General features: G+C 55.6%; 1 protein-coding gene across 4 annotated transcripts in view; it reads right to left on the bottom strand.

Moving 5' to 3' along the window:
• Positions 1 to 51: 51 nt before the first annotated feature.
• TWF2 (twinfilin actin binding protein 2) overlaps positions 52 to 16432 on the bottom strand; it is a 23292-nt gene continuing 6911 nt past the window's right edge. For 2 of the 4 annotated variants that reach the window (XM_086845337.1, XM_086845336.1), the window contains 8 exons: positions 13761 to 13838; positions 9766 to 9944; positions 8911 to 9006; positions 8060 to 8164; positions 2366 to 2491; positions 2127 to 2277; positions 1641 to 1762; positions 52 to 1472 (listed from right to left, as the gene is read on the bottom strand). In XM_086845337.1, coding sequence (XP_086701463.1) covers positions 1305 to 1472; positions 1641 to 1762; positions 2127 to 2277; positions 2366 to 2491; positions 8060 to 8164; positions 8911 to 9006; positions 9766 to 9944; positions 13761 to 13838 — 1025 coding nt within the window. In that variant the 3' untranslated portion in view covers positions 52 to 1304. Of the gene's footprint in view, positions 1473 to 1640; positions 1763 to 2126; positions 2278 to 2365; positions 2492 to 3203; positions 3261 to 3712; positions 3746 to 3860; positions 3894 to 8059; positions 8165 to 8910; positions 9007 to 9765; positions 9945 to 13760; positions 15676 to 15878; positions 16010 to 16432 lie in introns of all 4 variants that reach the window. The other 2 variants (XM_086845339.1, XM_086845338.1) reach the window with 2 other exon arrangements.

Below are 16432 nucleotides of genomic sequence, written 5' to 3'. Positions count from 1 at the left end.
TGCTAAATGCCCCAACATGGGGAACCCAGGGATCTCCAAAGAGCATCAGACTGTTTTAAAAATACTTTATTCTTTAGAAAATACAGCGTTCAGTACAGTGTGCTCTGCTCCCCCCAGCTTCAACCCCCTGACTCCGCCGAGGCCGAGGCAACATCGGGACGCTCACTGCCACAGCTGGAAAGCAGAGGGCAGGTTTCACTGACCCATTTTCCATCCTCTCAGGGAGGCACGTGGCTCTCGAGCCCTCGCTGGTACCCAGCAGCAAGGTGCTCTCCCCAGGCCCCCAGTGCAGCCCAAATCACAGTGCCAAGCTCAGACGTGGAGCTGATGATGGCCCTTGGTGGCTGGGGACATCCCCGGGGGCACACAGGGGCTGTCATGCTCCCCCACACAAGGATTTGGGGTAGCCCATGTGATTATTGAGATACGGGGCTGCCCCAGCCCAGAGACCCAGCTGAGAACCTGGGGGTAAGGTAATGGTGGGGGCTGGGGAACGGAGAGTGGGGGAGCAGGGCTCAGGAACCCCTCAGCTCCCATCCTAAACAGGGACAGGGCTGAGTCAGGGCTGTAACAGCTCCTTCTGAGGTGGAAAACCTTACTGGGGCAGTTCAAAAAGGGGATGCAAACATCACCCAAAGGCAGAGTGACCTTTCTCCAGGTCCAGGCTGAGCTCAGGACTCAGTGGGGAACTTCCACCTCCCGCTGCCTGGCTCTCTGCTGGGAGAAACTCCCATCCCACAGGAAGCAAAGCCCACCCCACAGGGGGTCCTGCCCACACCCTGAGGGGGTGCGGGATCGCTCCAGGCCTGGGGCAGAGGGGCTGTGCACACCAAGAGTGGGACAGGGGAACAAAGTCTGGAGGCTGAGGGGGGGCAGGGAAAGAAGCATTTTCTCTTTTCAAACAGGAATCCCCAACGCTACCCCCTTCCCTTTGCATAGAGCAGCTTTCACGTGAGTGTGTCCTTCAGTCACCCAGGGGACACCGAGAGCTGTGACCCTGAGGGGGACAGGAGCAAGGCTGGGGACATGGCTCTGCTGCTCCCGTCCTCCCCCCGCAGCCCCGGGGCTCGCACAAGGACACCGGGAAAAGAAACAGCGACAACCCTGAACCCTCCCCATCGCTCTGCCCCCAGGTGCAACAAGCCATCCAGATGTTTAAAAAAGGAATGAAACAGGAAAAAAAAAAAAAAGGTAAAAAAAACCCAAAAAAAGGCTGAGATGGAGGGAAAGATCCCCAGGTCAGCGGAGAGGAAGGCGGGAAGCGCCGCAGGGATGGTGTCCTTTCACCGCCAGCCCTGCGGGATCTAACTGTCCTCGCCGTTCTCGCCCGGGCCCTTGATCAGCCGCTTCTGTCCCCGCTTGCCCACGGGCCCCTTGGGCTTGGCGAAGGCCTGCTTGAAGGCGTGCTGCTTGGGGTGCACCTCCTCGTACAGGAACTCCGCCGTCAGCTCCGCTCCGTCGTCGATCTCGATCTGCGCCCAGCAACGGGAAACGGGGGCTCAGCAGCTCCCTTGGGATTTGCCACCCACCTTTGGGGCACCCAACTGCCCCCCAAGCCCATCAGAGGGGCTGGACCAAGGCTGCAGCACAGTCCCTCGGCTGTGTCCGGCTCCGTCACCTCTGGGGAGGCTCACACTCACCTTCTTGGCTATCTCCAGGCAAAACTCCTGCTCCACAGTGTCCAGCAACCGGCTCTTGCAGCTGGAGTAGAGCATGCGCTCCTTGATGCTGCACTTGTACCCGGGCATGGAGTAGATAAAGACTGCAAAAAGAGGGCAGGGCTTGTGGCACTGCCCGGGCCCATGGCCACAGAGCACCGGCTGCATCCCACCCCGCTCATGGCTTTTCCAGCCCAGAGTCCCAGGTAACATCCAGCAACAGAGCGTGAGCATCCCATCCACCACCCCTCCCAAATCTCCCCTGGTATCCTGCAACACTGGAGGAAACCAAACCAGTCACCACCAAATCCTCTGTGGCAGCACCCAGAGACCTGCACTGCACCTGGCATTAAAGGGTTCCTGATGCACCATCCCCGTCCCTATCTGCTCCCCATGCAACCACTGGTCCAGGGAAAACAGGGACTGGCACAGGCTGAAACTGGCATTTCCCAGTGCTGAGGCTCTCACCAACAGACTCCAGGTAATCTCCCTCGTGTGAGTGCTTGTACAGGAAGAAATGGTAGCGAGCAGAGTCCTGGGGGATCCTCTTGGGCAGGTCAGTGATCTCCGTGGGGCTCGTGTGCACCAGGTCGATGGTCTCCCGCTCCAAATCCAGCTTCTGATCGACAGAGGGGACAGAGATGGGAGTGAGAGACAGCAGCAGGATGTGGGGAGTGGGGCACAGAGAAGCCGTGTGAGGGACCTACCAGCTGGATGTAGTTGATTTTCTTCTGCTTGAGAGCCTGGATGGCTTGCTGGGCATCCAGCTGCAGGGGGAAGGCCAGGCCCTGCAGCGTCTGGTGCTTGCTCTCCACGCTGATCTCTGTCTTCACCTGGGGATGGAGACCACCTCGAGCGTCAGGGCACAGTGGCAAAGGGTGGGGAAAGGAGAAATAGGAAAACCAGCTGGTTCTGCAGCTAAAGGCTTCTCATCCAAGGAGCTGTCTGACACCTGCCCCACAGGGATCATGGCATTAGACCACCGAGAGTCAGCCAGGCTCGGGATGGTGGTGCTTGTCACCATCCCAGCTCTCCAGGACATCACCCGGCCCCAGCCATGCACCCCCACACCTCCTGCTTCACTCTCAGCAAAGCCCAGCTCAAAACCAACGTTTCCCAGTGAATCCCTGGCACGGATGCTGTGACCAGCACTGGCACGTGTCCTCTCCGATCATCTCCGACTGCAACCTGTGGGTGACAGGGAAGCCCTGAAATCACAGCACTCAGCTGGGCACCCCACCCTCCTCAGTGGGTTTAACTGCAGCACACAGACATTCCCTCCAGGAATTCCACCGGAGTTGGGGATTGGAGTTCCACAGGTCAGAAAGATCCCAGACACTGTTTCCCCCACAACCCTTACAAGGCAGAGGCTGCCAGCCATATCCCGAGCAACCCCCCTGGACCAGGAGAGCAAACCCCACTTCAAAGAGGGGAGAGAAGGAGATTGCAAAGACATCAAATCGCTCCAGGTGCCTCCATCCAGCTACAGCAGGGTCCCTGCTGGGGCCCGGGGGAGAAGGGCAGGACACGGCGGGCACACCATACCTCCTCGGGGTCGGGGTACTCTACCAGCGATGGGCAGCAGCAACAGCCCCCCACCATCTGCCACAGAATACAGGGAGATGGCGTCACCCCATGGCAGAGGAGCCCCTCCCACCTCAAGACCCCCTCCCAGGGAAACACTCCAGCAACAATATCCCAGCTGCTCTGCAGTGAGCGTGGGTCCCTTTCTTCTGGGATCGGTTTTGGGGATTTTGGATAGAGTCCAACCTTTATGGGGTTTTTTTTTTTCTTTCTTCATTTCCCTCCCCCTGATAGAGAAAAGGAAGAAAAGTCAAGGCATGCCAAGAGAAACACGAGAGTTTGTGCTGACATCTCAAAACCACTCGGCAACACCAAAGTGGGTCTCGTTACAGGCTGCCCTTTGTTACAGCAGCCCCACGCGGTGCCCACACCCTGGGGAGATGATGGAGCCAGATGCCCGGAGCAGAGCATGCAGGAAAACACTGCCAGGAGAAGGAGAAACCGGGCATCAAGCGGGCAGAGCAGCCTACCATCTCAGTGCTCGAGTCTTGGGAACAGGAGTCCTGCGAGCGTGGGGAGAGGAGACACACTGTCAATGGCACCCGGCGCAGGGAGGGCGGTCTCGTGTGGGAGGGGAAGGGCTGGGGGACACACGGATGTGCCAGGAGGGAACTGCACCACCTCTCTGCTGGAGGGCAGGGAACACTGATCCTGGAAATGAGGGCAGGGAGAGCAGCAAAAAGCCACGCAGGAGATGCCAGTGCTGGGGAGGAGCAGGAGGGAGAGCCTGGCCAGCCCAGAGCCTGGGCATGCAGGGTCTCCATCAAAATCCCTGTGCAGAGCCCATCCTTGCCCCATCTCCTCCTGGCTCCCCAGTCAGGATGGCCCCAGCCCAGGGTCTGGAGGAGTTCCAGCACTTGCAGCAATAGCTTTTGGAATATCTTCCACCAAGGTGCACATATAGAAGGTTAGTGAGGAAAAAAATGCCCAAGCTTCTCTCCATGCCAAGCATCCTGGAGGATGAGCAGGGCGTCCCTCGGGAATGCTCAGGTTGGCACAAAGTCCAGCTGGCCCCCAGCTCTGCTGTCCTACCATCCCATCCTGCGGAGAGGTGCAGCACAAGGACATTACCACTGCCAACACCTCCAGAACCCCAGCTTTCTCTGCCATAAATGCAAGAAGACCAGGAGAGTTACAATGGGACCGTAGAGACCTTAGCTCTGACACAAAGCACACTGAAGTCCAAAACCACCGAGAGATGGAAATTTGTCCCAGCAATATCAACTCCCCCATATACCTCTGTATTTTCTACTCCTTCCCTTTTCAAAAGCATTAAAAACTGTCTGCCTGAAACACTCCCCAGGGCACAGTCTGGGAGCAGTGCACGGGACAGCTGAGCATGTGTTGCAACCCAGCCTCCCAACCCTTCCAGCAGCAGGCTTGCCTAGGAGGTTATTTTATCTCCTTTCCTTTAGGTTAGACTCTCTCCTCCTCTTTTGTCCCTCCCAGCATGGTGCTGACCCTGCCAAAGGAGCATTTCTCTGTCTTATGACAAAGTCCTCATGGGAAGGTTCTGGCCAAGCAGCACCAACACTGTAGGGCAGCTGTGAAGGACACGCCCTTACACACTGCAATGGCAACAACAAACCCAACAAACCCGCGTTTCTCCTCAATTCTCCCACCTCCTCTCCCAGCTCCAAGGCTGCCTTGCCCTGCCCCATGGGCCCACCAGTGGGATATGCCCAGCTCCCCCTCCACCTCTGTTTCTGAACCTGCAACACTTCTACAAAGACTCCCCAGTCGTGGGTGTTGAGCTCAATGCCAAATTCAAAGCTGTTTCTTTGCCCACGGTCTGCTGACAACTATCAGCTCAGTAAAGCTGGCATTTTCCAGCTATTAAAAATATATTTATAAATCAGGTGGCAAATTTCCACAAGCTCTCACCCAGCTATCAAAAAGTGGAGTTAACTCATGACATCACCTCTGTCCATCACATCCTTAAACCACAGCCTAAACCCTGCTTTCACAAAGGCTGGACAGCTCCCTGGGGGATGTGCAAACCTGAGTCCTTCCTTGCTCAGTGTTGAGGCCACTGTGCTGGCTCTGCAGCCCTCACCTGTCCCTTCAGGCTATCCTGCCCTTCTCTTCCCATCCCCTCTCTGCACTCATCTGGTGGCTGGGGAGGATCCCAGGCAGTTTCTGCCTGACCAGAAACAGAGGCACGTGCAGGGTGAAGGCTGCAAGTCTGGCTGGTGTCTTGGAGGGTTGGGAGTCAGCAGCAGCTGCAGGCGAGGGGCACAGCAAAGCACCTGTGGTTTTGAAAGAAACCATGTCCCTTATGTCACTTCTGAAATCCTAATGGGTTGGCTGAACACAAGGGGATGCACAAGGTCCTGGACCTTGCAGGGGCCTGGGCAGACATGCAGAAGTGCTGAGGTCAGGGCTTGCCCCAGGGCCGATTCCCAGGTCAGTGCTGGCCCTCAGCACTCATTCCCACACTCTGGATCTGCTCCTCCAAACTCAGCTGTCACGTGCAGGCACACTCCAGCCCCCACAGCCTGTGCACAAGGGACCCTGCAAGCTGCAGGCAAGGAACAAGACTGGAGGCATCTCTGTACCAAGCAGGTTGTGAGCTGCTCCCATGCCCTTCCCCTCGATCTCAGCCATCTGATTTGTGCGGCTCCAGAAACTGCCTCAAACCTGCATTTACTGGCAGTCCTGAGATTTCCCACCTCAGGGAGGCCAGAACAGCACTAAGCACCAAAATAATAGTTCCCACTGCCTCCTGCTCCATGTCCAACCAAGGCTGGGCAGCTGCAACACCAACACAGAGACCCCTTAGCACACTCAGCACTTGGCTGCTTCCCACCTTTAAATCCACAGGGAAAAACATATTAATCTTCATCTCATTCTTAATACCAGTGACTCCTCCCTGTGGCCCAGGCTGACACAGGGGACATGCACCCTTAAAATAACCCGCAACAAACCAGACAGCAGCAGCACTTCCATCCAGGAGCTGCATCTCACAAAGGCAAGGGTGGGAGGGAAGGAGAATGAGGCAGATAAACGAGCATCACTAGCACCACTTACCTGGGCCATACAACCCTGTAAAACACACCCCAACAGACACCCAAAACTACTTAATCCTGCAGCACAGGCCAGACAAGGTGATGGCAGATCACAGATTCAGGTGAGTCAAAAGCAACCCTCAAGGATCATGAAGTTCAGATGTCCCAAGGTGCCAAACAAGCCACACATCAGCACCTCTCTCTTCTCCAAACATGGGCATCCCCTCGGAGCTCCCAGGACAAATTCTGCCCAGGCTCTCCAGGCTGGGAGCTGGGGTAACTCCCCTAAGACCCACCTTGTGGAGACCACCCCTTGGTGGCTTCTCCCAAATGCCCCTCAACTTTGCCACCTGCAGACTTGCTTTGGCAGGTGGAAACCACCCCCAGACCTGCTTCAACAGGTAGAAACTTCCTGCCTCGTCTGTGCTATTAATTAATGCCATGAGGCTGATTGGTATCACATCTCCCACACATGTCCTGATCCATCCATGAGTGCCACAGCTCAGCACAGGCAGAAGAGAAGGATGCTCCTCTAGTGAGGAAAGCTTCCCATGCATCTAAGGGAAATTCCCCTGTCTCCCCCCACAAAATACTGCTTCCAAGTGGTCTTCCCACACAGTGAGCACACCCTCTTTTCTGCCTCAGCATGTCACAGCACCACAGAGGCTGTGAAAGGCCAGCAGGGAGCAAAGGTGACACAGCATTGTGTCCCCAGCCCTACCCTGCGCCACTTCCACATCCTTTCCAGCACATAAACCCCCAAATACGGGCTAAGATCTGTATTTCTTGGGACAGCATCTCTCATATTTATAGACATAAAGGAAGTGTATGGGAGAGGATGCTGCTGCAGTCCAAAGATAAGCCTGAATGCTTGCTGCCTTCCCTATCTTCAAACCCAGCTCTGGCCTTTGATTCAATACCCACAGGTTAGAGACCTGCGTTCAGCCCCAAACCATCTTCTGACTGTCAGCAAAACACAGTCCTGAGCTCATGCCCAAGCAAGGAGAAAAAAAAGAGCAGTGTAAATTCCTCTTTATGCTACCAATTTGACTGTGAGGGTGCTCATCCACCTTGAGAAGAGCAGGAATGGTTAAACAGCAGAGAGTGAAGTAAAAATGAGCCATCCCTTTCAAATGAACGCTCACTCCCTGTATCCTTCATCCCTTTGTGCCCAGACGGCCTCAGGCTCCTCTGCTGGACACCCCCAGCTCAGCTGGACACCCCCCGGTCTGCTGGACACATCCAGGTCTGCTGGACACCCAGCTCTGCTGGACACCACCAGCTCCACTGGACACCCTCAGCTCTGCTGCACACCCCCAGCTCTGCTGGACCCCCAGCTCTGCTGCACACCCCCAGCTCTGCTGCACACCCCCAGCTCTGCTGGACCCCCAGCTCTGCTGCACACCCCCAGCTCTGCTGCACACCCCCAGCTCTGCTGGACCCCCAGCTCTGCTGCACACCCCCAGCTCTGCTGGACCCCCAGCTCTGCTGCACACCCCCAGCTCTGCTGGACCCCCAGCTCTGCTGCACACCCCCAGCTCTGCTGGACACCCAGCTCTGCTGCACACCCCCAGCTCTGCTGGACACCCAGCTCTGCTGCACACCCCCAGCTCTGCTGGACACCCAGCTCTGCTGCACACCCCCAGCTCTGCTGGACACCCAGCTCTGCTGCACACCCCCAGCTCTGCTGGACCCCCAGCTCTGCTGCACACCCCCAGCTCTGCTGGACACCCCCAGCTCTGCTGGACACCCAGCTCTGCTGCACACCCCCAGCTCTGCTGCACACCCCCAGCTCTGCTGCACACCCACCTCGTTGATGCGGATCTGCTGGAGCTCCTGCTCGGCCGCGGTCAGCGGGGCTGGGGCAGAGCAGGAGGACACGTGCTTCTGGTAACCGCTCAGGGACACGTCCTCCTGCAGACACAGGCACAGGGCAAACGTCACGGGTGGTCATCACTGCAGGGCTGGATGTACCCCCAGCCTTGAGCAACACAGAGAGTCTCGGGCTGCCTCCTGACCAGGAGGCTCAACCTTGAGGCTTTTGGGTTCCTCCATGCAAATGCCACACTCAATTTGTGTGTTCTGACCACCCTGCCCCTCCCTAGCCTCCCATGGCTGCGGCAGTGGGCTCCTCTGGCTGTTTCATGAAGCTCATGAGCATGGAAGTGAGAGGGAAAGGCAGAGCCCATAGCCCAGGAGCAGCAGAGGGACCTTGGAAAAGAGCAGGAATGCTCCCTTGCTTCCACCAGTACCAGAGGCCCCAGCAGGCCTCATGTCCAGGAGTCCCTGGCTGTGCAGCTCCCTCTGCCCACGGAAGAGAAGGAGAAACCTCCACACAAGGCAGCGGATCACCCTGGCATGGAGGTAGCTCCCGCTGCTGGAGTGACAGTGCCACCACCTGGCACTTCTCCCATTCAGCATAAAGCTCCACATCTTGCAGCCTTCCTCCCACCTCCTCCACGCTCTCCATCACAGACCACAGCCATGCAGGCAGGAGAAAGCAACACTGGCCACTCAGGGAGCAGCACGGGGGACTGAGACCCTGCTGCTCCCTCACAAACACCAGCATCCCACATCCCACCGCCCACAAACTGAGCCCTGGGCAGGCTGCTGAAGCTCAGGGTCAGACCCAAAAGGTTGCCCAGGACCCACCACTGTACCTTCACTGTGCCAAACATCTCATCCTTTATGTGCCCCCCACCAAACTCCTTCTTCACGGTGGCTCTGGTGGCAGCGTAGAGCATCTTCAGCCGGACCTGCAGGACAGGGGTGGCAGTGCTGTCACACAGGGCCACCAGAGAGGTGCCCAGTGCTCACAGCCACCATCCCACCACAGGCTGCACGCACCTCAGCCTCTCTGGGGAGGACCCACCAAGTTTCTAGCTCAGTCTGATTTATAATGGCAGCATCCCTAGTAGGGATCAGCTGGGAAAACCCACCAGGGCTATTTCTGTGGCTGCAGCCTTGCCAAGCGCTGCCCACAGTCCATCAGTTTATTCCATGCTTTGCTTTCTAGTCCCTGAGCTCCAGAGCACCATTTCCCACCAGCACCTGGGTTAGAGGAGGCACAAATACCACAGAGCCACTTAAAAGTGACTTGGAGCAAGGCCTAGAGAAGGGCTGGCAGCCACTCTGCATCAGCCTCAAGCAGAGCAGGGCCAGGCTGGAGGCAAACCAGTGTCAGTGCCAGCTCTTCCCAGCAACAGCCAGAGCCATGGTGGGGTGTCTTCATCCTGGCCTCGTGGTCCACACTACTCCCCCCTCTACATCCCAGCCCCTTCATCTCTTCACCTAGCACTGAAATAGGACAGAGACACAGTCCCAGTGCATCTCTTTGTGTCTTAAGAAATTTCCCATCCCCAAGCAGTCTCCATTTCTCAGCCACCTAGGTGACCTAGGGTGTGAATGCTCCACCACAGCCCCAGGACAAAGCCCTCTGGCCAGCACCTCCTCCCCCCTGCAGCTCCCCCAGCCCATCCCTGTCCCTGGGCTGGGTGCCAGGGCCTGCAGCTCACCGGGGAGCTGTCGGGGGACCAGGAGATGAAGAGCCACTCGTAGCCCTGGGCGTTCTGGCTGTCCAGGCGGTACAGGACGTAGCACGGCTGCTGCTCGTCCAGCAAGGGCAGCACAAAGGTGTCATAGTCAGCGTCCCAGCGCCGGGACAGCTCCTTGTGGGCTCCCAGCACGAGCTGCTCTGGAAGGAGAAGACAGGAAAGGTGGTGTTAGACAAAAGCAAGATTCATCTTGCAGAACCAGGTGGTGGTTCACTAAGGGCTCACTGCAGCTCCACCACCACCAATGATGCTGTACTGCAGAAGAAGAAATTATGACTTTGAGTCACATGCAGGAGTGTACCTTCCCAGGGATGGCCATGGAGCTGTGGCTGCTGTGGAGGGCTGGTTTTCTGCCAGCCTCCTGTCACTCATCTCTTCCCCTCCCATGTTCCTCACCAGCACAGTCTCCTCTCTGGTGACCACCTGTGGCTTCCTCCCATTCTGCTCCCTCCAGCTCTGCAGTCCCCAGCCATCCCTCCTTGCTCACAGGGGAACACAAGACCTCCCTCATCCCACCTGGACAGGCCCTAGGGTCACTAGGGACACGGAGAACCACCAACATTTGGGTGCTGAGAAGAGTAATGGTCTCAGCAAAATCCAGGATGATGAGCCAAAGCTACTCTCACTGGAGAGTAGTCTCTCTGTAGACATACTCTCACTGGAGTATGTCTCCCTGTAACATGTCAGGGGTCAAAATCAGAGCTGATACCCAAAGCCCATGTGTGTGGGCAGCAGTGATGTCCCACAGTCCCCAGCCTGGAGGGGGACCATGCTGCCAGGAGAGCCCCAGCCTCTGGAAGCCATCTGTGTATTTCACACACACCTCAAGGTATTGTTTTCAGCTGCTACACAGGTGGCAGTGGCACTGTGAGCCCTGTGAGCTGGGCAATGCTCAGCTGGGATTTAAACACTGGTGCAGGCATCCTATAGACATGAATCCATACCAGTGGATTGCACCATGGCAAGGGTCACATCAAGCTTTGTGGTGGCTGGGTGGTGGAAGAGTGGTGGTGCTGAGGACACCAGCGTAGGTTGTTGGAAAACAGCCTGTATTTTTACTCCATTTGCAGATGCAGAAAGGCCTGGGAGATTATGGGACTCAGAACAAGATGTAGGAAATTCTGGAGGTGCCAAAGCAAAATGTTTTGGTTTCTTGGACAGTTAGCACTTGAGGGCATGCTTGGCTGGGCACATGCCCTGCTAGGACCTCTGCCCACTGGGAGCCAGGATGCTCCTTGGCTGGGGCACAGCCCTCTCCCTCCCAACCCATTCAGCTCAGCACCTTCAAATCTCATGGCAGGAAAGCTTTTATGGAAAATAGTTGAGGAATGAAGGGTTTGGGAGGAATTACTCACCCCTTCTTCCCACCCAGGCAGGACATCCCCTATGACAGCAGTGTAGCCCTCCCCTGTCCAGCACTGCCCCAGCATCTGCCACCACTGCTGAATCCAGTTATTTGTGCAACCACAAGTTGCTGGTTCAGTAACAAGGACTGCAGAGAACAAAGTGTTTGACCTTTGGCAAAACTACCTGTTTTGAGAAAGGGAAGCATAAAAACCTCAGTGTATTCCTAAAATAAACACAAAGCTCTGTAAATGGATTTGTGCATCACAAAGGTCTGAGACTCTGAAGAAACTGCAGGAATTTCGAAGGGCCAAACCCACTGGCAGTTCGAGGGTATCTCTGTCTGCAAAACAAACCAACACCTCACTCACAAAGCAATCAGTGCTGAGTCACCCCAGGCTATTCCCGGGCTGTGACTCAGCCGGACCCCAGCCGAGCTGCTGTGAGCTGGCAGCCTTCAACTTTCCCCTGAGCTCTTTGCAGTTCTGCTCAACCCATTCAGGGACAAATTTTCTTCCTTGAGAAGTGTCAGAAAGTGGAAACTCGGAGCAGACACTCTTCAGCAAAGTTACTGACTGGCTGTATCAGGCTGTTTGCACCAGGAGCTGCTGCTGGAAAAGCAGAGCTGGGAGTGTTTCTGGCCCTGGAGGAGCCCCCAGCCCTCCCTGCATTGCTCTGGAATGCCTCTACAAGGCAGCCCTGCCCGCAGCTCTGGTGGGTGCCAATCTCCAAAACTCAGTGCACACCATCATTTATCAGTAAAGAAATGCATCCAACAGGGAAGTCCACAAAGCCAATCTTGTCCCAAATCCTGCTGACAGTGAGGAGCAGCATCATCTATAAACACGCTGGAGCATAGGCTGCTCTCATGCCAGGAAACTGCTGCTGAGTCCTGGTGCACATCCTGCTGCCCTACTCCCTCCTCCATCCAATCTCAGCTCTTCCCAGTAGCTCTCCAAAGGAAAAATGACTTCTCAAATTGCTCCCAAAGGATCACTCAGCCACAAAGGTGGTCTTGGAGATGTCTGGACACAGAGCATCTGCCATAAGGCTCCTTGCACCACCTTCCTCTCCTTCTACTCACTGTTGCCTGCTCCAAAATGCCCCAAGACAAATTCTCCAGAGGGCAAAAGGTGCTACAAGCCATCAAGCAGAGAGGGAGGCTCCTCTTGCACATCTCCTGTTCAGGCAGGGCAGCTGGCATGTCCTCCCCCAGGCAGTTCTGGACACCTCCCTTCCAGGGTGAGCATCCATCTGGCTGGCTGTGCCATCTGCCTGGCCACTCATTAGTGCCCAAAGGTCCTTCTCTGCTGGGTACCAGCAGGCTGATGTCTCCTGTGTGACAGAGGAGTGGTGGCCCTGCTGCTGACAATGGACAGATAAATAAATCCCATTCAGCCAGAGCAGAGATGGTGGGAAATGTTTTCCATTGCTGGTAAAAAGTCTCCCTCGCTGGTATCAGCAGCCACAACCCAAAACCAGTGGCACAAGCCCTAAGCACCCAAATGTCCAGGCTTAGGGACAGGCATGACTTATCCTAACACAAACCTGATTCCCACTTTTTAAAAGGAAAAGGATCTGAGAGCACAAAATTGTTGTCAAAGATACTCCAAAGAAACAAGGTGGATGGTTCATCCCCCAACAATGGAGACCTTGCCAAGGACAAAGCCAACATTGCTGAGCCTTGCTGCAGCTCCACTGATGTGTCCCATGCATTTCCAGTCACGCTGCTCTTCTGAACAGGACGTTGTGGCCTCTCCAAAGGTCAGGTGGGCTCCTTATGACCACAGCCTGCTTACAACCACATCCACCTCGGTGTTTGCACTGGTGGCCCACCCAGGGGAGGTGGTGACAGCAGCTTGGCAGGCCAGTAATGTCCCCGTGAGAAACAAGTCATTCATATGCAATTGTATGAGGGCGAGGTGATGGAAAACCTACACCAGGGCAGCTCCCCGCCCGCTGGGACATTCAATCAGTGCTGAGCTCTGCTCACTTGCTTGACAGATGCAGAGGCCACCCGAAGGACCCCTTCCATGGGACAAACATGGGCAAGATTGGTGCTAGCCTGTATCCTGGGCTGCAGGATACCCTGGGCAGCCCCATGGGATGGGATGGGTCTCACAGTGTGGCATTCCTCAAGGGATGCCACTGTGGGCCTGTGCTGGTCCTTGAGCCACAGAGCACCCCCCTGGTCCCACAATTACTTTGCCAGGTGTGGGATGATACATCTGAGGAAGAAGATGCCTGTGCATCACCCCCAACAAAGGTCCCAGGGTCCCTGCAGCAGCCTGTCACAGGGATCCCACAATAAAATCTGACACAGCAGCAGCAAAGGCCCCCACAGAGCACTGATCCCAGGCTGGTATTGCTCTGCTGGCAAAGTCACTGCTCCCCACTGGAGCTGCCCTGGGGCTCCAAGAGCTGCTCACCAGCACACCCAAAGTTTGGGCTTGTATTTCAGGTCTGGGTTGCCACATGCCCCAAAGCCCCAGCAGCATTTTTGCTGAGGTTCCCAAAACCACAAGCTGGCACCGCAGTGGTGAAGAAGAAAGGAGCAGAGAAAACAGAGAATAGACAGACTGTAAATCAAAGCACTTAAAAATGGGACTTACCGTCCTCAATGATGACCTTGATGAGCCGAACTGAACCATTTCGGGCTTTGGCAAAAAAGTCCCTTAATTCTGTGGTGGCTGAAAGAACCAAAAACATTGTGATCAGATCTAGCAATCAAAGCAGGTGCTGGGTTGCTCAGTGACTGACCAGAAAGGGGACCAACTTGGCAGGACAAAAATTTAAAACTCAAAAAAACCCCCCCAAAAAAATAATTAAATCTCTGGTGCCAAAAAAGTTGTAATAAAAAATAACAATAATACAAAACCCAAAAAGCTGGGAGAGAAGTGTTGCGTCTCCTTGAGGCGTCAGAGTTAAATAGCAGCTGGGGGCACATGTGATCCAGAGAACCTGATACTTGGCCTGGGTGAACATAATCACCCAAATTTAGATGATGGCTTGGCCAGTGCAGGCAGGGAGAGCTCAAGTGACAAGTTGATTCGCTTTACAGAGCGGCAGGGTTGGCATAGTCGGGGTGCCTGGAGGATGTCCTGACAGGCTGTGATGTCCTGGGCTTGTGACACACGGCAGGATGCTGCTCCCGAGCGGCTGGGAACCAGCACAGCTCCAAACTGGAGCTGCTGGTTTGGAGCTGAGCCCGTGGGGAAGGGAAAGGCAATAGCCCCAGGGTTTTGTTCCGGAGCTAGTAGGGCTTGGATTGCAAAAGGCTTTTGGGAAGCATTTTGGGGAGCATTCCTCCTCACCCTGCTCCCTGAGCACCAGACAACGGCAGCCAGTCTTCAGCATCCTACCAGGAGGCAGCTGGATATTGAAGGAGCAGCCCATAGCCAGCACCGGAGGCTTCATCTGCCCACCCCAGAGGCACCACTGGCACAGAGCTCCCTGTGCCAGCCGGGACGCGCCCCGTGTGAAGGCAAAGCCCAGCAGATGGGGCTCTGAGGTGCCAACCCCCTGACAAGGATCATCTCCAGGACTGGCTCCCGAGCCCTTTCCTGGATGCAGCTGTGCAGCAAAGGGGCCCCTGTGGGTTCATGGCTGCTGTGCTTGTTAGAAATACTCAAGAAACTGGTGTTGCAAAGATTAGAGACCTGAGCAGAAGCCCCTTAGCCCACACCAGGATCCATGCACAGAATCTCCTTCAGCAGCCCCTCCATTCCCAGTGCTTTGCTGTGCCAAAAGAGCCAGCAGCAGGAAGGAACCTGGAGCCCAAGAGCATCCACAGCTAAGGCACTTGGCAAAGGCAGCCATCCCTACAAGGGCCATATCCATTCCCTGCAGTCCCTCCAGCACCGGGTACACCCTCGGCACAGTCCCAGGAGGAGCCTCGATGTTACCCAGCACTGCACAAGGGACATGGGTGGCCACTGACCGTCACTCAGTGGTGCCCTCAGTCCCCTGGAGGCAGACCCTGGGCTGGGACACTGCCCACAGCTCCCCCAGCCCCGAGGGAGGAGGAATCCCTGGGGAGCTCCCAGGAAACTCCTGCCCGTCCCCCACAGGTGACACCTCTGCGATGCATCTGCTCCACCAGCTCAAAGCCTGCCCTGATCACAGGTCTGGGTGGCTTCTCCTCCCACGGAGAGAAGAGGCACATGTGAGGAAGAGCTCCCAGTCTGGCTCCCTGCAGGCAGCAGCTCCCATACAAACCCAGAGATGCCATCCTGACAGGCCCTGCAGGAATGGGCACACAGACACCCCGGCAAAGACACATCACTCTTTAAATGGCATTTTAGGGGACACACAGAAGACTTGTGGTGTAATCCCACCAGAAGCATGCTCCCTCCAACAGCATCAAGGCATGCAGCTCTCCCAGTTCCCTGAGCAGACATTCACCCTGTCCCAGTGCCAGCCAGGAGCTCAGCCCGCTCCTGCTGTGCCCAACCAAGGATACTCCGGTATTTTTAGCCCCTTTCCCTGTTGAGAGCGGCTGTTTCCTTCTGGCAGAATCTGTGGTTACTGCATACACACAAGGCGGAAGAGGAAGAGAAAAAGACATTTATACACCCAGGAAACCTTGTGCAAAAGACAAAAGCTCTTAATAAGCATTAAGTTTCACCAATTCCTATTACACTGCAAAACTATGAGAGAATAACATCGTTCTTGGATGTTTCCATAGCATCAACTTCAGGGAAGAAATAGGAAATCTCTGCAGCACTAACCAGCTTGCAAATCCCTCCAGTCTGACGCCATCCTTCCCAGGACCCAAAAGCAGGTGGGGGGGGTGGGTCTGGAAAATCAGGAGTCTGGGAAAATGCAACTCTGCAGCCTACTTGGAAATGCTAGGAGTGCCCTGAAGATCAATAGACAGGATGATTGGAAGTTGAGTTGGTTGACAAGGGACAGCCAAGCACTGGGGTCTTGTAACACCGAGGGGTTGAAGGGCATGAGGAAGAGCCTGGATGCTGCCAGAGAAGCCTAGCACACTACAGGAAATACCACAAGGTCTTCCAAGGAGGGAGACTGTTTCCAGAGGAGACAGCAGCAAAGCCTTCAAAAAAAACATCAGAGTGGGCTTGCAAGATTTAATTCTGCTGATTATGTTTTTTAAAGCAATTTTCATTGAAATAAAAACACCAGAGTGTCTCCAATGTCCCCTTCTGCCTCTCACAATGCAGAGCCAAGAGCCAGTGAGGAGGGAGAGGAATAAACCAGGGAAGGTTTGAGCATGAACTCAGCAACTGTTTCATTACAGCATGATTACGACTTAATTGGC

This window comes from Cyanistes caeruleus, chromosome 11, assembly GCF_971803275.1.
Source record: "Cyanistes caeruleus chromosome 11, bCyaCae1.hap1.1, whole genome shotgun sequence".
In the NCBI taxonomy this organism is placed as follows: Eukaryota; Metazoa; Chordata; class Aves; order Passeriformes; family Paridae; genus Cyanistes; species Cyanistes caeruleus.
Note: the sequence above shows the minus strand (reverse complement) of the source record. Positions and strands in the feature narration are given on the sequence as shown.